The sequence below is a fragment of the Elephas maximus genome, chromosome X (assembly GCF_024166365.1).
Source record: "Elephas maximus indicus isolate mEleMax1 chromosome X, mEleMax1 primary haplotype, whole genome shotgun sequence".
Lineage (NCBI taxonomy): Eukaryota > Metazoa > Chordata > Mammalia > Proboscidea > Elephantidae > Elephas > Elephas maximus.
The window spans coordinates 8,428,879-8,452,360 of NC_064846.1; the positions used below are offsets into that span (position 1 = coordinate 8,428,879).

Sequence of the window (23,482 nt, forward strand, 5' to 3'; positions counted from 1 at the left end):
CTCCCCATTGGTCAGACCAGCTAATGCATTGGGCAATAGGGAACGTCATGGTCATCACCCAAGTGCTAGCCACTCAGCTCCATTTGCTTCATGGGTATATCTTCATCACTAAGCAATTCTAGCTTCAAGTGATTCCTGTGACTATTGATAGCACAATTCCCTGTCAGTGTGTTGAAACCCCTCATGCTGTACCTCAGTTTCCCCAAAAAGCCCCTGGGCAGCACACTGCACAACAGGTTTCAAATCTAAGAGATTAGTTTTCATCAACTATTCTAATGACACTTAGGGCTAAAGGCTCTTTCTCCCATCTTTGTCCTTCAGGCTCACGAGGGCTGGCAGACGTGTGAGCGGCAAGAGATTAAATAATTTCAACCTAGTATGTTCCATTCTGCCTTATGTGGTGACTTTCCAGGGCCTCCGTGGCACATAGTCACCAGTGATTTCAGCTCAGCAATGGTTTCCCGCCACCGCCCCTAGAAGGGATGTCGTCCACCCTCAGTATGGGTTGGCTGATCCTCTTCCCGGTTTCCAAAAAGCCTGAACTGGAATGAGTGGAATTTACCTCATGTGGGGACCCCATCTGTGAAAATGTGGGTGAAGCAAACCTCACAACTGGCATACGGTATGTGCACAGGGAAAAGATTATAACAGGGAAACATTTGGGCAACGGGTTAGCAAGAGGCAGCACGGGGGCAGCACTTTCTCCCACTGAGATGCAAACTGGGGCACTGGCTGCACCTGGGGGCTGTGCTGGGAGGGAGGGGGTTTACCCGTGACTCTCCTTTTTCACAGGACTTGTGGCCTTGCGTGCAGAAAAGCGAATCAGGGCCTGCAAGCCAAGCAGGCTGAGGTGAGATGCCAGCTGTTAAGGGAGTTGCCTGAGGACGCTAAATGCAGGCACCTATGACCTTGTGGGGAGCTGAATTTGGGCTGCAGGGCAGAGGAGTCTGTCTCCACGAGGCAGGCCAGGAAGTTGGATTTAAGCACAGCTCCTCCTACTACCTGGTTACCAGGCAACCTGAGAGGCTCCTGGAGTCCTGGGTCAACCCCATTTGTACCTCCACACTTCTCTAAGTAAATCTGATTAAAACCCTTCACAGGCTCCCTAAAGCCCATCCTCTTTAACATGGCACCTTAGGCCGTCCTTGAACAAGCATTTGTCTCAACTTCCTCACCCTCCACCTCAAATTCTAAGTCCTAGCCACACCAAACTCTTGGAAGATCCCCAAATATACTGTGCTTTTTTCATGCCTACACCAGTGCCCGCAGCCTTGTTTCTCCTGGCTAACTCATCCTACCTGTACTCCGGGTCTTCAGTAAGATTTCACTTTGCCTAAGAAGGACTTTAGGAGCCCCGGTGGCACAGTGCGTTAAGTGCTTGGCTGTTAACCAAAAAGTCAGTAGTCTGAACCCACCAAACGCTCCACGTGAGAAGGATGTGGCCGTCTGCTTCCATTAAGATTACAGCCTTGGAAACCCTATGGGGCAGTTCTACGCTGCCCTATATGGCCCGACTGACTCAGAAGCCACCCAGCAGCAACAGGTTTTGGTAGTTTCTTCGTTTAAGTCCTTTACTGATTCCACAGCATCATGCCACCCAATTTAGGTCATGCCCTCTGTGTGGTCCCACCTCACTCTCTGCATCTTAACACTCACCATATACCATATACTGGGACCGCCTGTTGATTCATCAAGCCCTCCCACTGGACCCTGAGCTTCTTGAAGGTTTGAGATACTATCTTTGTATGCCCGAGAAACTTTTGAAGTGCCCACTATACAGTGAATGTTCAGTAAATATTTCATGACAGAACCGGATGAAATCAGATGGGTGGTTCCTTATCACTTATTCTCTGTAGCTTTCTCCACATAAACAGGAATACATTATTAATGCATATAAATATTGGAGTTAGCATACCTTAGCAACCATTTAGCCGATAAAGAAACCAAAACCCTGAGAGGAGAAATGCCTTATCCAGTATCACAGAGCTATTCCCTGCCTTGGGCAGGTGTGGCATGTGCCTCCTGACTCCCAGTTCAGTCTTTGTTCCACTGTGGTGTGATACCTGTGTGTTATCTGCAACTTTCAATGATATACATTCTTTGTGCGCTAGTACTCTTATTTTTTTTTTTTTTGATTCAACATCTTACAGGCCCTGATCTCCAGGGAAATCTGACAAAGATGCCTTCGTATTTACCAAAAGACCTTTATACTTGAATAACACTGTATTTCTTCTGTACCCCTCTTAGCATAGGCCATCCAAGTTACGTCTGATGCTGAATAATGATAATATATCCTATTTCCCAGGATTTTGTAACCATCTACTGTTGACACTTAATCTTGCTTTCTTCCAATTTTCAACCTACCCATGTAGTCAAATGCATGGTAAGAAATTGGCAGTAAGATCTTTAAGCACTCTATTTTGAAGTTTAGTCTTTAATCATTTAGCAAATGGAATTTTCAGAGACTTTTAATGCCTGTCTAACATAAAACTCCCTAGCATAAAAAAAAAAAAAAAAGGATTTTCCTTCATTTCTTTGTGGAAAGTTCTCCTGAGAGGAAATGAAAAAAACTTTTTAAATGGCCCCCGATAAATATGCAAAGGAAGAGGAACTTAAGATTTAAATACTGGTACCCATCAAGTCTTCTGAGCAAGCCAGACTGTCACCTGGGAATGGCTAGTTCAGAATAACTGGTTATCGGAGGTTCAGGAGGCAAAGGTGCCGCTTCTGGCCAGGAAACAGAAACAAGCTCAGCAGGGATTCAGGGGCAGGTTAACCAGTAAGCACGGAACGCCACAAGTAAGCAAGGTACACACGGGCTAAATAGTGTTTACTTACTAATCTATAATCTATAGCGCACAATATTACATGGGTTTCACCACATCAAAGATCCTGTGAGACAAGGAAAACCCAACCACTTTACCTGAGGATCGTTTCTACCTACCCACCTCTAATAGACTGTGCTCAGTTCTTTGAGGTGTCCATACCTTTCAGGAATTCAGGAAGAGCCCAGAGCTAGGCAGAACAGGTGATCAGAGAACCAGGCAAGTACCAGAATGAAACACTGGACAAGCAGAGGCCATGCCAGAGTTGCCCAAAATGACTGCAACAGTCAATTCTCAGGCACAGTCTACCTACAAACCTGTCACTTATTACTAAGATGCTGACAGTAAAAGCTTTCTTTTCTTCCACTGCACATATTTAAGTTTTTCCGAATGACAGAATATGTTCGTGTGTACGCAGACAAGAGTATGTGTTTAATATCGTTTGGTGACATATGCAAAGGCATTGTGTGGATCATAAGAAATTATGGATAACATTGAGAAGAATGAAAATCCCAGAAACACGTAATCGTGTCCATGCAGAACCTGCACATAAACCAAAAAGCAGTGGTTCAAAAATCAGGAAAAGTGTGCGTCAGGGTTGTACCCTTTCACCATACCTATTCAATCTGTATGATGAGCAAATAACGTGAGAAGGTGGACTATGTGAAGAAGAGGAGGAGATCAGGACTAGAGGAAGACTCATTAACAACCTGTGTTATGCAGATGACACAACCTTGCTTGCTGAAAGTGAAGAGGACTTGAAGCACTTACTGATGAAGATCAAAGACCACAGCCTTCAGTATGGATTGCACCTCTACGTAAAGAAAACAAAAATCCTCATGAGTGGACCAATGAGCAACATTATGGTAAACGGAGAAAAGACTGAAGTTGTCAAGGATTTCATTTTACTTGGATCCACAATCAACAGCCATGGAAGCAGCAGTCAAGAAATCAAAAGATGCATCGCATTGGGTATATCTGCTGCAAAAGACCTCTTGAAAGCGTCAAAAAGCAAAGATGTCACCTTGAGGACTAAGGTGCACCTGACCGAAACCATGGCGTTTTCAGTTGCCTCATATACATGCGAAAGTTAGGCAATGAAGAAGGAAGACAGAAGAATTGAAGCCTTTGAATTGTGGTGCTGGCAAGGAATACTGAATATACCACGGACTGCCAAAAGAACCAACAAATCTAACTTTGAAGAAGTACAGCCTGAATGCTCTTTAGAAACAAGGATGGTGAGACTTTGTCTCAGGTACTTGGGATATGTTATTAGGAGGGACCAGTTCCTGGAGAAGGACATCATGCTTGGTAAAGAAGAGGGTCAGCGAAAAAGAGGAATACCCTCTATGGGACGGACTGACACAGGGGCTGCAACAATGGGTTCAAACGTAACAATGACTGGGAGCATGGTGCATGACCGGGAAGTGTTTTGTCCTGTTGTACACAGGGTCACTGTGAGTCGGAACCGACCCGAAGGCACCTAACAAGTGACACCCTATGTAATTATGTTTTGAAACCATGTGACTGGGAATATGGAGAATTCTTTTCAAATATCTTTGTTTTTGCCTTTGCTTCTATGATAAGGAACTTAAGGAACTTATCCCCCACATAATGTTAATTTTTGACATACTTAAAGATTCGAAACCAGGAGCAAACATCTGTCAGACTAATTTTTTGCGTTTTCATAAGTGCAACTTTTTAATAAAAATTTACATCTAGATAAACAATCTTCAGATTTTTGAAACTTTAATTAAAGATTTTAAAAACATCATGATTTTGAACTGAAAAACATACACGTTTAGCACACAAATATTGTATTATGAATCAACTCCAACTCCATTTGAAAACATGTGAATCAAATTACAGTTTTAGAAGTTAGTAATTCACATTTAAGCAAGTTAGCGCCTTGCTGAATTCAGCCTTTGTAAAAATAGACTTAGTGCATATTATAATGGTACAATGTGTTTTTGTACCATTTTGTTGATTTTTTTTCACTTCCTTAAACATTATTAAGTTCTTGAAAACTGGTAGAGAACAGCTAACTTCCTATGACATGTGAAACTTCCAATAGTAACAGTTAAATTTTGTAACAGAACACTTTCTAGATTTTTTTTCCTATCTTAAGATTTTAAAAGCAATCATTTGTAAGGATTGCATCAACATCAATTTAGCAGAGGAAGATCAAACTTTATTGAAACTGCTTGCATACAAAATATATTGCACTATAACCAAACAAATGTCAACATAAAATCCAATCTGTTGTAGCTAATATGTACAGAGAATATTGCCCAAGAGCAGTTACATTACAAGGTCATTCTACCTTGGTTAATTATCTACAGTATTTTAAACCAAACAGCTTACAGATGATGTGTGCAAGGTACCAATTTCTGTTTTCAAAATCTATACATTCCCAAAATAAATAACTAGAAATCAACATTAATGTTTGGCAATACTTTTAAAAGACTTTTTAATATTTGTTAAATCATGTGCAGTTTGTTGCCATTTTTATATGCTTATTTGTATGCAAGGAAAAGTAACTGTAAAATGAAAATCCAAAGAAACAAACTCACAAAATACATCAGAGGCAGAACTTAGGTTTGTACGGCTCTGTACAGATTCAGTGGTACCCCTACTCGGAGTTATTTTTTAAGAAAAATATAACATCTTAGAGTGAAGGTCCTTCACATATTTTCTCCTCAGTAAATTTCATTCATTAAAAAAAAAATCAAAAACAAAACTGAAACCCAACACATCACCAAAAAAGACCCCCAAAATAACAACAAAAAAGTATTATTTGTTAATCAATCCTAGTCTGCTTTCCAACTCTGCTTATACATTAGAACTTATATTTCAAACTTTACAAAACATTTAACCTGCTTCCAACGTTTCTTAGACAAAGTACCTGTACTTCACAGGGTTATTATACACACATGGCAATGACCATCCTAGCTCCCCGAAACAAGCTTGAAATTAAAATATAAAAAAAAAATGCACAAAACTTGGGGAGGATAAAATAAAAAAGGCTCTATGTTAAAATTGGTCATCAGGCCAAAGGGCAGGCATAATCCTCCTAACTTTCCACCTAGCTGAAAACAGTTTACCTCTCTCAAATGAAAAGATAGTTATTTCTTCTCCTGTCTATACAGAAAAATTACACATCCCTTCAATAACACTATTTGTCAAACTTCAGTGCAACGAAACAAAAAAAAACAAAAACAAGTCCTATTCCTTATACTGCCTAACCTGATGTTTATGTAAGGAAAAAAATATGGAAAGCATGCATTCTTCTATAAAGTACTAATGTTTGACAGGGTTTTGCTACATCTTTAACGTTTAGTGTTTCCAACTTATCTTCCCTGAAACTCTGCATCCAAATATAATATTCCTACCTGCCAAGATATAAAAAAGGCACAGATCATACAACTTTTTTGCTAATGAAAATGACAAATGTCACATCACACACATTTCAGGGCCCACTAAAATACTGGAAAAGTGGACCAGAACATAAACTGACACAGGACATGAAATGACATAGCATTTCACGGAGACTTCTATATGAGATTGAAAACAGAAGTCCAATACGATTACCATAAATGCTATTTATTCAGAAAAACTGAAATGTATTGGTGAGCTATCACTCATTGCAGGAAAATGGTTCAAAGTAACAAAGAATATCACTGCTCAGTGACTTGGGAAAAAAAAATCAAACAAAATAAAATCTGTCCTGAAGTGCTAAATATACTTAAAAGCAATATTTCAAAATTCAATATATTTTTTGTGCAAATCTGAAAATTGTTGCTCACAGCCAATAACAAAAAAATAAAAAGTCTCAACAGAATTTGTGTTCATGTCATGCCCTGCGCCATCTTGCCTACTATTTGTCTTTGGCCTAACAAAGTTTTCTAACATGGAATAAGAATTACGGAAATAGTATAGGAAATATAACTTCGGTATTATGCAGTTTAGGGTACTCCATTCACGAGTGGTTGCTGCCCATCCACGCTGTCTGGCTTTTCTTTCTTCTGGTTACGATCTTTACCCGTGCGCAGCCGATTACCTTCACTGGAGGTATTCTGTAATGTTTTAGTGTGGACACTCCTTTCATTATTGCAGTCAACTCTGATCTAAAACAAGTTATATGTGTTATATATATAGACCATATCCTATTTTAATCTGTAAATTGGCCTGACAAGAAACTTAAGCCTGAAGTGTAAATTCCACAGGTTAAAAGGGAGAACGGAGGTGGGAAGAGAAGAAGTGCAAGAAATTAAGTTAAGGTAGGATCTTTATTTGGCTTATGATTTTAAAACATTCTTCTTCTTTACTGGAACACATTGGTCATCTCACTGCATCCAAAGTTAGATTAAAAACTCACAATCCTACTGTGTCTTCTTCTAAGCAGAATAAAACAGTAAGAAACAAACAGTTAAAATGAATTCTTACTACTGATTACCAGAAGACATACATGTCTGTAACAGTAGAGTTCAAAAAGAATAGTTATTCTCCAGAGATTGTGAAACCCAGAAGGAGAGTGAACAAAATAGTCTTCCTATTCTGATTTTGCTAAGATAGGAACTCAACCAACTCACTTCTTAACCAGCCCTTCCTTTACCACACCTTTCAGTCTATCATAGGTATGGTTGAGTTTCTCTATACTAAGAGCTCTCCTCGTTTTATAGTAGAAAAATGAGAGTTGGTTTATAGCAATTTGTATTTCAGTAAGGCAATCTGGATGATCATACTAGGTTAACTTTGTTTTAAGAATAAGAATGGTATAGGGGAAACTTGAAGAAAATCTGTGTAAGGACTGGAATCCTGGGAGATAATAGTATTCTGGGATCTACAAAATATTTTAAGTGCCAGCACCAAACACTTCAATACTTAACAGAGTTCTAGATGCTGCACAAAAGGAAGATAATACTGACCAATAGGGGCTGAAACAACTACAAATACTGATCTGTTTCAAGTACAAATGCCAAATGTACCCCAAAATGTTTCACTATAATTTCAAAGCAGGTTTCACTGTTGGGTCTGGGTGTGTGTTTTAAAATGTCTGGTTGTCAAGGGTTCAGTGTTTTGAGGTGTATCTATCCTCATACTTATATAGAAAGCACAAACTTTTTATTCGATATTCCATTTTAATTATAAATATATACTTGTAAATACGAATCCTTTTAACCAATGTGATCAGACTGTCCAGTTAATCAAACAAGTCATTTAAAATGGGGAATTACAAAACTGATGCATAAATATCTTAAATCTTTGTAAAACATATATACGTACATTAATTCGCCAATCTTTTTATCTAGGTCCAAGGTCTTTTCTATGCTGGTCCTTAAGAACCTGTCAATAGTTAACACCTACTCAGAATTGCTATTAATTCTAATGAATATTCCACTATAAACTTTCTGTTCTTAAAAAAAATATCTTTCACTAATCTTGGGTGTTGGTTCCAAACCAATCCACAGTCAGGGGGAAGGGACCCTTAAACACTTGGATTAAGAATTAAAAGTTAAAGAAGAAATATAAGAGAGCCTGAGTTCTGGGAATCAAATACCACTCCACCATGTGCCAGCCATGTGACCCTGGGCAAAGGACTGAACCTAAGCTTCAGTTTATTCACCTATTAAACAGAACAATAAAGCAACTTACCTCAGTGGGCTGCTGCTAAGATTAAATTAAACACACAAAGCACTTAGCAAAGGTGCCTGGAAGTGCTCAGGGGTAATTTTAAAATGATTTAACAATGGGGTCAGTGCAGGTGATGAACAACCGAGACTGGAGCCTCAGAACCAGGGCTTTGAACCAGTTTGTTCCTGGTTTAACAAGATCTTATCACATTTTAACAAGATCCCCAGGTGATTCTTACGTATACTGCGATTTCCTATGGGAATGTGTATACATAAGAACCACCCAGGGATCTTGTTAAACTGTAGATTCTGATTCAGTATATCTTGGGTGGAAATGCAAATTCTCAGCAGGAGTTTGAATTAGAATGAACTTGTTCGAAGTCCTACTCACAACAGACTCTGGTCGTCAAGACACAGCTGAATGAGTCAACATGTACCAGGTGAACATCATCAACCCTGTAATGATTGCTATTTATGACAGCAACACCTTCTTTTCCCTAATTTCTACTCAAAGAGGGCAACTAAGGAAAGAAGGGGCCGACAGGGCTTACTCAGCTCTCTTAGTACACTCCAGGATATTCCTTCTTTTGTGGAACTAGGGAGAGACCACCAATGTGGTATTGATCTTAAAGTCACAATGTGGCTGTCAAAGTTTTCACGAAAACTTAGACTACATAGGCTCTAGAAAACTCCTCTTATTTGTATACTTGTCAAGAAGCACTAAGATCGCCCAGAATTGTAATGTTGAGGGGAAAATATTTCAGATACAACAAATGTGTCATCTTTCAACATGTTGAAAAATAAAGTTATAAATCTGTATTTCAAACAATTTAGACGTGAGGAGGCCAACAGGTTTACCTGAAGGGATCCATCTGTTGTTCTTCCTTTAGCCTCTCTTGGGTTGCGTGGACGATTATCTGTTCGGGAGTGATCGTCGTTTCCTATGGCAATATTTTAAAAAGGTTCAACGGTTACTGATTCTGAAACGCACATCTTCTATTTATTTAGGGCAAAGAATCGAAAATGCGATCAACAGCCTAGTGATTCCAGTTATATCATGTTTAATAATTTAGCAGGCTACCATGGAACTTCAGTTGTTCACATTCGCCTTTATTTCTTAACCAATGAAAGCCTTTGTACCTTTGAAGCCTCCTCCACGCCCTCTTCCTCCCTGTCCTCTTCCTCCGCCTCCACGCCGTCGTCCATCTCCTCTGCGCAGGAAGTTCTCCCTCTCTTCCTCTGTTGGAGCTAATGACCAATCACTGAGTTCATCTCTGTGGTCAGATTCTGTTTCAGAAGCATTTGATGCTTCAGAATTAGTTCCTATCGAGAGTTAAAAGTTATATACCATTGTCCGACTTAAAAAAAAAATTAGGTTAACAGAAGCTTCCAGGGGTAATCCAATACTTTTCCCAACTTATAAAGCCACCAAAAAGTACTACCACCTTCCATTTTGTAAAATAAATTATTTTAAATTCAAAATGAAGGGCTTCGTGATTATTTGAGATTATTTTGGTCACAAACATTTTTGGTTCTCATTTAAAAAATAAAAGGTATCTTATTAGCCACCTAAGTTCAAACCTAAGTGTGTCATATCATTAAACAGCTGCACTCCTTTAAACATCTGTGCTCTCTGGAGGAAAAGTTGTCTACAACAGTTAAACGTAATACCTTGATCAACAAAACCTCAATAAAGAGAGCTCCTTTTAACAGGTTTGGCCCACGGGCAGAGGAGAAGGCACATTTCTTGGTCACCTCTGGGAGAGTGGTAAATTAAGGCCACCATGGCAAGTGTCTCAGGGAAGGGTCTCTTGTGGGGCCAGGGACTGGACCTAGTTGAAGGAGAATATTCTTGCCTGAGGCTTGATCCACAACCTTCCCTCCCACTCCAAGGGGAATGACTGATCATGGATAAAGACATTACTACAAATTGACTTATTATGCCTGAGAGGGTTGATGACTTAGCGGATGGAGGTGTGGACGAGAGCTCAATGTTGAGGTAGAAATGCATCAGTAAAAAGAGCAGACTGTTGGGAGAGGGATTAGGGTTTAGGATCAAGGTTGGCCTCAGGAGTAGGTGTCTTCTCCCCCACTCCAGAATATCAACTCTACTACCTCTCTCTCTTCCTCTGTTGGAGCTAATGACCAATTATAGCTTCACCATTATAGCTTCACTCCTGTGGATCTTGAAGGCTTTTCCATCTTAAAGAGTTCCTTTTTGAAATGCAAATATTTGTGAGATGGATTATACCTTATACCATCATTAGCAAGTTACATAGTTGATAAACAGTTGAGTAAGTAAGACAGTAGACCCGGCAGGTGGGAAGAGGGTTCGGTGAAAAGGTGTTGGGAGAGAAGAAAGAGGCACTAACAGAAGAGCTGGGAAGGCAAAGAGAAACTCTGCCTACGTCTTGACTGTGCCTAGGGCTGACTTTGGCCATGTCACTCAGAATCACCTTAGGAGCCATAGGATACAGGCCCCTGATTTATATAGTCCATTCAGTAAGTATGACCTGCACATGCCTGACATAAAATGAGCCACAGTACACAAATGAAAAAGGCTGCTCTTTATACAGTAGTAAAATCAGGAGAGGCCTTAAGAAGGTCATCAACACACTAGGGCTTAAGCAGATTTATCCCCCATCAGAACATGGATGGAGCTCACACCTGCCTTGAGAACTACGTGTATCATTATCAGGATTTACTATAGATGCTTCTTGCAACGTGATTAGACCCACTGTGAATTGGAAACCACATAGTGAGAAATTGTTATAATGGGGTTCTAATGAATATTAGAGATTAGCAGCTATTAAGTCTAGAACAGATAAAGTAACTGAGTAAAATGCTTAGTTTGTACCTGAAGTATATCCAGGACCGCGTCTGCCGTGCCCCCTATTTCTGTAAGGTCTACTACCTCGACCCATTCCTTGACCATCATCAGTCACATAGCCTTTTTCCTTATCTGTACGATTTGGTGGTGGTCTAGAACTAGCTCCAATCTGTCGCAACTGCTCATCAATCTGTAATCTCTCCAAACGCAACTGGTCTACTTCCTATTTAAAATATACAAGATAACAGTAAAAATAATTTGACATTTTATTTAATAATACCTTTCGCCTTTTCATCAGATAAAAAGTACACTGGAAATATTTCAATTTCAGTTCTAAATTTACAGTAAAGACTGTTACACAAATTTATCAAGAAATGGAATGGTCTCCTTAAAAAGAAAATTACTACAGATAACAGGCTACTGATGTCCCAAATTAAAGACAGAACAAAAATACTCAGCATTAAAATTATACTGAATAAAATGTAAAGTTGTTTCATTTGGCACTATTATCCAACTATTCTACTGCTAAGGCACAGATACACTGTTTTCGGACTTCTTGATGACAGAATATTAAATAAAACAACTCTAAAGTGTATGAATACAAATCAATGACATTTAAGGTTTAACTAGCTAACCTTAAAAATCACACATTGTAAATAATCATAATTGAAACAGATTTGCCAGTTAATATCTTGATTTACAAAGCAGAGTTTGGGCCATATTTTGTTTTCGAAGAACATATACTACAGTTGGTCTTTGGATGTGAGTAGACAATTAGAAACAATTCTTTTTAATTAGCTGAAAATGCTGATATTCCTTATATGAGGGAGAAAAAAATTTAACAGCTGACCAGAAGAGCTAGGTCTTACATCATGCCCTAAAATTGTCTTCAAGACTACGACTGTTTGAAGAAGTATGACAAACAGTATAAACTTAGTTGATCAAAACATACACCTGGGGTCCACTGACAAACCCTTATAACACAATGCTTGCAACATGTCAGGTTCTGTCAAATCCAGATTAGAATCTCAGTTCTAATCCTTGTCCTTCCCATCCATTTTAAATTCCTCATTTCCTGACTACTGACTACAGGGACAGATCCCACACATTAGTAGTACTGGGTGTCTCAGTCAAGCAGAGGCTGTTGCAGGGACTATCTGCATGAACAGGAATTGGAGGAGCCCCTGTAAAGCTAAGCTCCCAAAATCTTGGTTGTGGAAGCTTCTGGAAAAGAAAAGTCAGGTAAGGATCTAGGGGAACTTCACTGGAGCTCTGATCCACAATTTCCGTTTTACATAGGACTTGAGCAAAGGAGAGACTGCAGCTGAGTGGCTTACTCAAAAGGTATAGTTAAAGCTCATGGAATGGGTATATCTTGCAAAACAGAATGGCAGTTCAGATTATCCCACTGGGGCAAAGCAGTCCCCTTTTGGTGAGAGATGCCAGGCCCAATCAAGGGAAGATCTGGTGATGGAAAGAATGACAACGGGATACTGCTGACAACCAGAAAAGATATTCAATTGTGAGCAATCAATGAAAAGATCTGAGAAAGAACATCAGTCAAAAGAACAAGGGTTTTGATACAATGGAACCCTAACTCTCCGGGTCTTCACAATTACTTAAGCTAAGAATAGGAAGAAACACCCAGACATGCAAACACATACAACAGGTTACATATAAAATACACTTCAGAGCAAAAACACATAAGCAAATCAAAGGGGTATCCTATCCGCAAATTTTGCTGAATGACACCTTCCTAGCTGTAATTACTGACCACCATAAAAATTAATGAAATGCCCAGCTATTTTTCTTCCTTTCACTCTCACTGGCATACAAGAAGAAATCATGTACTTTTTACTCTTTCTTTAAAGAAATCAACAAAAGAAAAACCTTAAATTGGCACCATAAATAGCAGAATAGAAACTTGGATTACTTTTTAAAGACTATTTAAAACCAGCTTCACTATAGTTTTGATACATACAGATACAAAGACGAACGAGATTATAGAAGTGAAATGGATTAAATTTCATTTCATTAAATTATAGAACATTTTGGCCAAAAGGAATTTTAAAAAGCATCTAGTCTAGGGAAGTGACCTGCCTAAAGTCATAGCTAGTTCAAGGTGAAACAGAGACCAGAAGCTAATCAGAGGATTCCCAATCCAGTGCTCCTTCACTACACCTTGTCACCTCCTGGTTTCTGCCTTCTAGTTTGCAGTCTAGAGGAGGCATGGCTGTACAAACACTAAAATGAGCATTTACAAAAAGACAGTAATAGTTTATATTCTGTATAACAGGGTATCAAAAAAATATGAAGGGTAAACATCTAAGTAGAGGACTTCATGAAGCACTGGGATTGCCTTGATAAATGACATAAAAGGGACAACAAAGGCAAGTGTTACACAGAATTTGGTCTTAAACACACACACACACACACACACACACACACAAAAGCTAGAAAGGATCAACTAGTTTAAGAGACTACCCAAGGATTACCTAAATTGAGTGCAAGGGCTTAACAGAAGAATAATTGGAAATAAGGGAATTTACTGAGAACTGGAATATTGGTCCTTAAATTTGCTATGATGGAAAACTGTTCTGTTTTCAAAAGGAATATAAGCTGAACAAAGTGAGTATTCTATTATCTTTCTATAAGTAGTTCATTATCTTAAATATATATATGCATATAAAAAAAATACGTATATATATACGTATATATGGTAGAATGAATCCTAACTGCTGAAAGATTTACTACGGAATCTTTATATCGTAGTGCAAACGGATTAGAAGTTAAAATTCTTTTTGTTCTTACCTTTAAATAGTTCAGGTGATAATCCAAAAGAACAGTGGCATTAGCGATGCTGTCCTTTGTTCCCACAAAAACAAATGGTACCATACCCTGAAAAAGAAATTGCAACAATGATCCTATAGAATGATGGGTGAGTCTGAATAATGCAAATTAATGACTAAATCCCTAGCACAGGGTATGGGAAACAGTAGGCACACAAATGTTTGTTGAAAAAAATAAAGCAACACATGAAAACAAAAAAGAGATCCTATATTTTATACAACTACTGTGAATAAGGACAGATCAATATAGCAACTGTTCAAATGCATCAGGTTATTACACTTTAAGGACAACTATTAAATGTTGGCAAAATCACAAATTACTTAATTCAAAATTTTACAAGCTTTAAGATGAGATGCATAAACAAAATGAATACGTAAAAACACTCCAATGCATTTACTATAGATTTTATCTAGATCAAATTCTTTAAAAAAATTCAAAATTAGATGCTAAAGCTACAAAAGTAAAGACAAAATTGATTTTGCTAACCAAGTCAACAGGGTACAAACAAGAACACAAACAAACAACACTAGGATAAATAAAAACGCACTGAGGAATTAACCTGTAAGAAAAAAATCTAGGCACCTCCACGAGCATATAATTTAGCAAGGCCCTCCCTATATATTCCAATAACTTACTTTGAAAATTTTAAAAGGCTGAATCACAAGGAAAATTCGCTTGTCCCGTAATGACACAACTTCAATGTAAGGATAGATTTTTTAAGTATAATAAAAACTTTTCCTTCCAGCCCATCAGTATAATCAGGAAAAAAAAAAAATTTATGGTCACAAGTTATAAGAAAGCCTGGCCACAGTTGTGTAAAACAATAGCTGGCAATTATGACAGACGTTCAAAGTTGACAACAGTTCAACATTTCACTCCTGAAGAAATGTACACGGTCACTGATATTCAGAAGTGACTAAAGAAAAGCCGCGTGGTAGTTTTGATGTGGGCACATGATTTTCAGGGCGAAGTTAAAAGGTGTGAGAAGCCAGAAGTTGTCCCTTGAGCAAAGTATCATTCTTTATACAAAGAGCCTTCATTTCATAGGTGTAGCTACTGCTGGGCTGCTTTGGCCTGCTTGAATTCAGTATACAGGATTTTTTTTAAAAAGGTACGTGGGGCCGGATCAGGTTTTTCTTTTCTCCTTCACATTAACATGGCTGCTGATGGAGAGCATAACTGAAGAACTAGGAAAATACTGCTTTCAGACTAACCTTTATCTGGTAGGTAAGGCACTACCTCCTAGTAGCAACAACCACCCAAAGAACCAGGTACTGCTGAAAATCCATAGGCTTCATTCACAGTATTTCTTTGCATCATATAGTACATGAACTACAGAAATAATCAGGCCTATGGATCAGATGTCTTTTCTCAAATGCATCATTTTTGGCTGTTTTTTCCCCAACTGACTTTGTTACAAAGCAGTTAACCATATTATTTCCCAAAACGCCTTATGATGAAATACTACATGCTTCCCTCTGGGTCAAATGTCACCAAAATAAACTTTAAAACCCTACTTCACAGATTTAGTTAGATCGACTTTGGAGCAAATCTTTTAAAAACATTTTCTCTTGCAGCATGTCCAAAGTGTTGCTGTACTCAAGTGCCACTGTGATTTAAGCACATTGTTAATGGACCTGAATATTAAAATGAAGAAAGGTGAGAGTAAAATGATAAGCAGAGTGGTGGTCTTCAATATGGACACCAGGAAAAAGTTATTCCCTCTTCTGGGATGAGAACTGGACTGCCCAACATAGAGGAATATCTGATCAACTTTCTCTTTGCAAAATGGCATTTTTGTTTTTAATCTCTTGTAAATCATAACATTTTTTCCATAAAAAAGTTCTCACAGGCCAGATAATATATTAAAAATCAAAGCCCTGCCCTCAAGGAACTTACAAGGTGATAGGGGAGATCAACAAGTAAACATCTTTGCAATAGGTGCTCTGATGGGGGTGAGCACATGGGAGCACATAAGGAGAAATGGCACCTGTGGCAAGTACACAAGGAAAGCTTCACAAGGAGTAAGGTCAAGCTTCACAAGGAGTAAGGTCAAAGCAGAGGTGGCAAGTTTAAGGTAGCTACCCAAAAAGGAGAAAGTGTTCCAGGCAGAGAAAGCAACGGACAGTATATAGGCAGTCCCTGGGTTATGAACGTCCCACTTACATACAACCTGTAGTTACGAACCAACTCCCGTAAAGCCTATCATATTAAAAATTCAAGGTGCATACAGTGGTTCGTGATACCAAATGGGCACTACTTTACGATATGTATGAAAACATTATTATTATGATTATTACTGTATTACTATGTTAAGATGTTTTAGTATACCTGGAAGTGTTTCTTTAATGTTTTTTATGCACAGAATGGCACACTATATACTAGGACAAGCATCTGAGTAACTAACGTTAGATACCAACCGTGCCTAACTGTTCCAACTTATGAATTCTACTTAAAGACAGATTTAGGAACGGAACTTGTTCATAATCCAGGGACTGACTGTAACGATGTTCAGAGAACTCTAAATACTTCAGTATGGCTCAAGCTTCTATAGAGCGCGAGAAGGAAGAATGGAGAGAGATGATACCAGAGAAGTTACCTTGAAGGGTCTTATAAGCAACATTAAGGATATAGAGGCAGAGCAATGGACACACATACCCACAAACACTCTTCCACCATCCCCCAACCCTGATGATCATTTGTAGTCTTTCTTAACAAGGGGAATAAACATTAAAATATAAAATTAAAACGTATTTTTCAAGGAATGTTTTCCTACCTGCCAAGCCTTGAGTTCAGGTTTCTGGGATTCCCCTGCTACAATTGATGAAACCACTAACACCTAAAGCAGTATAAGGAATGCAAGTGATGTCATTAACTATAACAAATGATACACAGAAGCCTGAACGCAGGACTTTCACTGTAGGACTTCTAAACCCATTTCTAAATATTTAGGTTAGTTCAAACATTGAAAACCAGTTTCTAATATATGGTTTTAAGTAACTAATGCATCTAACAGAAGGTACATTTTCAACTACTACACCTGCAAAATTTCAAGAGATACAGCATGAAAACATCAAAGTCTACCCTCAAAAGAAAAAATGCAACCATTAATTGCAACCCCATTATTTTATGTTTACAGCATACAATTTGTCACTGTGAATAAATGGAAGGTATGTATTATTTTCGTTTATAATCTCTCATAAACTGGCAATCAGATTTGAAAAAAATAGAACATGAGTAGCCTACAAGTCTAACCAGAGAAAACACCCAAAACACCAACTGTGACATCTGAGTAGAAGAAATTACGTTTAGTGTAATTCAAAGGGACAAATATTTCTTACCCTCTGGACTTTAGTACTGTTAGGTTGAGAAAAATGGGCACTGTTTTCCTTTATATCTAAATGTTTCTTTTCTTCTGAGGGATTAGGTCCAACCCTTGAATTGTTGGAAGGTAGGGAATTTGGTGGAATAATTTCCTTGGTAAAAAACACAAAAATGCAAAAGAGAAAAAAAGACCAATTTTTAAGAAGTCATTTAGCATTATCATTGTGTCAATGATCACATTTTGACTTAAAAATGTAAATTATAATAACCAGCTTTGTTATATAAAATTATAGAATGTAAAATCATTACTAAATATGAAGGGAAAAAAACCCCAGAAGATTTCACTTCAGTTAAAAGAAACTTTCACGGAAGAAAGAGGCTAGACAATATGTGGAAATCTTTTGGGGGATAGTATTTAAAACAATAGTAGATTTGCACAGAAAAGCACACCCTCATTCCCCAAACCCATACAAATACTGTAAAAGTTCTTCCCCAAAAACATAATATGCATGAAGATGAGGGTTATAACATTTAAAGATGAGAACCACAGGAAAGAGATGTTATGTCATATGAAAAGGTAAAATCACATAGAATAAACACACACACACCAAATCCCAAAACTAAAAAGCCAAAGCATGGAAGTCAGCAAAACTAATCAGAGTCTCAATTTGTCTTTGTCAGCAGCGGTAACATCTGAATAGTGCTTTACGAATAAAGCACTTCCACATGTATTATTTAATTAAATTGTCATAATGCTTGACACAGTGATACAGGTTTAATATTAAAAAAAAAATTATGACTACCCATTTGAAAGATCGGGAAATAAGACTTCAAGGGGTAAAAGTGACCAATCCAAAGTCACAGCATTAGAGAATGGCCAGAGGCCCTTATCGACACCTGCAACCTTAACTCCATCAGGCAGAATTTTTACATTCGCATTACCTGCACGTTACAGAGGCTCTAAAACAAGTACGCCAAATCAAACAATCAAAAAACCTGTACTTTTTCTAGACAAACCAGAAACACATGCACTATAACATACCTCTTCTTGTGGAACATTTTTCTCATTTTCGGCCTCAATTCTCACTCTTACAACTCCTGACTTGTCCACAATCTCTTGAATCAGTTTTCCATTTTTTCCTATTACTTTGCCTAAGTTAAGAAATGAATAAGTCATGTTCGGTTTTAAAAATACATACCTCAAGCCAGTAAAGCATACCCCACTGTAAACTATCACATTCATACATATATATACACACACACGTATATGTATGTGTGTACATATATGTATGAATATTGAACTATATATAAGGTTTCAAAACCAAAAACGAGAATCTTTTCAAGAAGACAGAGTTAAACTAGTTTTCTGTTTTGTTAGGTTATCATCGTTTTTAAACTCTTTTGGTCAGGTATTAGAATTAATTAATACTTGCCAACGGATTGGGGAATTCCGAATTTTTAAGGCAGTACAAAAAAGGATATGCTTTAAACTTGATGGTACTGAGGTGTGTAAAGGTCTATAAAAGGAATTAAGGAAAAGAAGGATAGATAATAGAAAATATATTTGCTTATTTGGCAATTTCAATTCTATCTGCATCTGATTTAAATCTGCTTTTTTGCCCACGATAAATACTCTCAGAATTCTGAATGGCATATTTAAAAAAAATACTCTAAGTTTAAACAGCGACTTAAGCAGCTATATCAAAAACCAAACCCCACAACTGTAGAGTCGATTCTGACTCATCGCAGCCCTACAGGACAAAGCAGATATGCCCCATAGGGTTTTCAAGGTTGTAAATCTTTACAAAAGCAGACTGCCACATCTTTCTCCTGCAGAGCAGCTGTTGAGTTCAAACTGCCAACCTTTTGGTTAGCAGCCGAGCAGTTGTACATACATCTAAAAGGAGTGCAAACTCTTCAAGACAATGTGTTAAAAGAATATAACTTCTGTGTATTCCTCACAAATTAGAGCACTATATTAAAGGGTGAATGGATTAGTCACAGAGTAAAAGTGAACAGATTAAGAAAGCACACTTTAAGATAACTCAAAACCACACCAAGAAGTTTATCGTCAGTTTTAGATTAAGTATTATTCAATATCAAACTTCAAAGACTTTAAATACTAGTAATAAACAGGCACACAATTCTTTCACACTTTTACAAATAAATTTTAATCATACAATTAGTGGGAAATGACTCTTCATGTTCATCATTACACATTAGTGTAAAGCAAGGCATTACAAATACAAGAACTACTAATTCTAGAATCTACATCTGATTCCCAGCGCTCTCTCCCAAGGTACTAAAGCACCCTTACACGGGGCACGTCCTTCACGTGCTTGCCTTACCATCTCATCAAAGGCAGTGTCAGGGAACTGCCAAGTCAAGGGGCAAAATTAGAGGCCAAAATTTGCTTTAGCCAGTCCTAGATCAGAATCCAAGGAAAGGCCTTCTCACAACAGGAACTTCTTGTTCTTCTAAGCAGAGCATAGCCTCAGTGCTCTTGCTGTATTTGGCAGCCTCACTCACCCCGATACACCTATTTTGGTTGGTTGGTGGTCAGGGAAAAGAGCTAACACCACTAAATCAGAACTAGATCTAGGTCCTTTTGTCAATTATTTCCATTCTTCTGCTCTTGAAAGAAAGGGTGGGGGATGGGGTGGGGGGGGTACCGTAACTGAAGCCTTCCCACAGTTCGTTTTTAATCACTAACACATTTTCATGAATTATGCTGATTTTAATAAAGGTCTGAATGAAATAGCAAAAAGAAAAGCGAGATATTGGCACATGTTTCAATTCAAACAATATCTTCTCTATTCTAAGTACTGAGTGCTAACTACAGCAGACCGAATAATTAAACCATTTCGTTGTCAGAGGGGGTGAACAACAAGCAAATTTTAAGAGGAATATAAATGAGTGTACATACTGAAGACAGTTTGTGAAAAATGAAGAAATCATAAATCAATGAGGCTCAAACAAAACTCATGCAATACTGATTATGCCATCTCCCTCAAGACTTGCCTTGCCAAGTCTAATTATATAAAAATGCTTTCTGAAACCTTCCAACATTCCCTGTGTTGCAGTAGACAATCTTGAAAGCAGATTTGTTTTGTTTTACTAACCAGAATCTAAACAAAACAAAAATCAGTCTGACCGTATGTACTTCAACAGGCTTTCTGACAGAAAGGTCACTTCTGGGATCCTCTTCTTTCCATGAAAGACTACAGGTAGAATCTGCTTTTAATATCAAATAATCTAATTCTACATTGTAACAACAACTAAAATTCGTTGCCATCGAGTCCATTCCAACTCATAGCAACCCTACGGGGCAGAGTGGAGCTGCCTCAAAGGGTTTCCAGGGAGTGGCTAGTGGATTCGAACTGCTGACCTTTTGGTTAACAAGTGTAGCTTATTTCCAAAAGCCAACTGACAGCTTACTCCAACTCTGCTCTGCTGAACTGGATGGAGCTTTTCTTCAGTGAGATGAAGGAGAGAACGTTACTATTTATAGTACCCCTACTATGCCCAGAACAGTTAGAAGCGCTTTATATATTTTCCTATTTAAGCAGCACAACAACTCTGCAAGGTAGATACTATTATTATATTTGTTTTACAGGTGAGGAAAATAAGACTCAGAAGGGCTAAGGCACTTGCCCAAGGTCACAAAGCTACCCAAAAGTGAAGTCAACATTCAAATCTAGATCTAATGCCAATGCTCAAGCCCCTTCCCCCACCATCAAGCTGTCTCCAAAATAACTTCATGAATCTGCTACAGAAGTTAGTATTGAGCACTTCAAAAAAAAAAAAAAAACTGCCTGTTGGCTATATTTTTATAAGAGCTCCTATAATTTAAAAGAACTTTTTTTTAATGTATGCAATCATTTGAGAAACTAAATTAGAAATAAATCACTCATTGCTCCACTGTCTTGAGATAATCACTCTCCCCTGAGCTATACACACATTTTCTACTCATACAAGTGGTGTGCAAGTTACCTCAGCGTTACACAGTCATGTTCTAGTTGTATGCAGTATACAGTTGAGCTAATTATTTTACTAGCATTTTCACTTTATCCTCAATCAAACAGTAATTTTCTTTGAGAAAAACACTGTTCCTTGTGTTTGTAACGGCACAGAAGAAGTAGGATTGAAACTAAGAATTCCTTGTGTTCTTCTTCTTTAAACTTTTCCATAAGGCATGTATTACTTTTTATTTTCAGTCATGGTATTGTTTAAAAGATAAAAATTGTACGAGTAGTATATCCCAATTTGACTGATAAATTAAAAACACAGGCAGTGTTCTTTAAAACTGTACCTGGTTTTGATATGTTCTACCAAATATATCTGCAGCATTTGGGAGCATTGGTGAAGGGTCCCTATGTATTTGCTGGTATTCACGTTGGTGATGACCATGAAACAAGAATACTCAAGTCAAACTCCAGAGACATTCAGAGTTACGTCTAGCTTTTATTAGACTTAATTAACCTACATTCTGAGCCCTGGTGACACAGTGGTTACGCGCTTGGCTGCTAACTGAAAGGTCAGCAGTTAGAACCCACCAGCCACTCCACAGGAGAAAGATTCGGAAGTCTTCTTCTGTAAAGATTACAGCCTTGAAGATCCTATGGGCAGTTCCACTCTGTCCTATAGGGTCACTATGAGTTCAAATCTACTGGACAGCAACAGGTTTAATGGGTTAACCTACATTCAGACCTTCAAACTTGAGATAATTAAGAATGCTACCATTTTACAGCTCTACCATTGTTGTTAGGTGCCGTCGAGTCATTTTTGACTCATAGCGACCCCATGTGACAGAGTAGAACTTCCCCATAGGGTTTTCTTGGCTGTTATCTTTACAGAAACAGATCACCAGGTCTTTCTCTAGTGGAGCTGATGGGTGGGTTCAAACTGCCAACCTTTCAGTTAGCACCCAAGTGCTTAACCGTCTGTGCCACCAGGGCCCTTTACAGTTCCATTAGAGATCAAATACTGATTTATTCCAAAGTATAAAGCCTCAAAATGCCATTCATTTTGAAAAACATATTCAATTTAACACACATAGAGTATACAGCTAAGAGGCCATGCAATATTTATCCATCCAGGTACCAGCAGGTCTGAACAAGTAATCTCTTTTGCATACCTTATGAAAATGTAATCCATGAGCATCACGTTTACCAAATATTTTCTGTAAACTGTAGCAACAGACCATATTTCAAAGATTAAACTTCAATGAAATGACCCCACCAGAGAAGGAAAATGGAATTCTACCTGTATAGATGAGTTTAGCATATATCAACAGCAATTTGTGACTCACCAACTAAGTTCCTTGGAACTTGTATGACATCTTCAGCAAATTCAAGAAAGCTTCTAGCCTTTTTCACGGCATCCTGGTCCTAAACAATGAAAAGTTTCAAGACAAAAGATGGGCCAGCTGAAATACTGATTTTGAATTAAAAAAAAAAAAAGAAACACTATTTAGGAGAATATTACCTCTCCGTAAATATGAAACGTGCAGGTATCTTCATCCAGATCAATAGCAGTGACCCCAGGTACTTTTCTAGCTTGCTGAATATTAGCACCATGTGTACCAATAGCTAGACCCATCAGATCTTCTCGTACGATAAACTGTTCATGAAACCTTGAGGCAAGTTGCCTTGAACTCTGAAGAGGAATGCAGGTCTGATTAATATGCTTTATCAAATATTAAGCCAACTGTATTTAGGTCAGCCATGTAAATTATCTTACCCTGTATACCAGGGGCCGATAAGTCAGTTTCAGTTGAAAACTAACAGGCTTTAGAAAACACCTCCCACAGCACAAGTGTTTTTAGGTTAATGAAAGTCTATGCCATTTGATATATTTTTATTAACAGGAAAGAGTTTGTTGACAATTTTCCAAGACAACTTTTAAAAACCTATTTGCAAGGCTGCCTTAGTTAACCAAAGACTTCAACAATGTAATTAATTAAGAAGCAGATCAAATGTTCCCAAATAATAGTAACAAAAAAAAAAATAACCAGCTCA

At 37.9% G+C, this 23,482-nt stretch overlaps 1 protein-coding gene across 13 annotated transcripts in view; it reads right to left on the reverse strand.

Annotated features, from left to right (window-relative positions):
* Positions 1 to 4,528: 4,528 nt before the first annotated feature.
* Positions 4,529 to 23,482, reverse strand: part of FMR1 (fragile X messenger ribonucleoprotein 1) — a 56,818-nt gene continuing 37,864 nt past the window's right edge. The window contains exons 8-18 of one of the 13 annotated variants that reach the window (XM_049871764.1): positions 22,950 to 23,120; positions 22,774 to 22,852; positions 18,505 to 18,614; positions 17,480 to 17,614; positions 16,915 to 16,977; positions 14,100 to 14,186; positions 11,316 to 11,511; positions 9,599 to 9,781; positions 9,317 to 9,399; positions 8,112 to 8,171; positions 6,816 to 6,901 (exon numbers count right to left, since the gene is read on the reverse strand). In XM_049871764.1, coding sequence (XP_049727721.1) covers positions 8,130 to 8,171; positions 9,317 to 9,399; positions 9,599 to 9,781; positions 11,316 to 11,511; positions 14,100 to 14,186; positions 16,915 to 16,977; positions 17,480 to 17,614; positions 18,505 to 18,614; positions 22,774 to 22,852; positions 22,950 to 23,120 — 1,149 coding nt within the window. In that variant the 3' untranslated portion in view covers positions 6,816 to 6,901; positions 8,112 to 8,129. The other 12 variants (XM_049871765.1, XM_049871763.1, XM_049871766.1 and 9 more) reach the window with 12 other exon arrangements.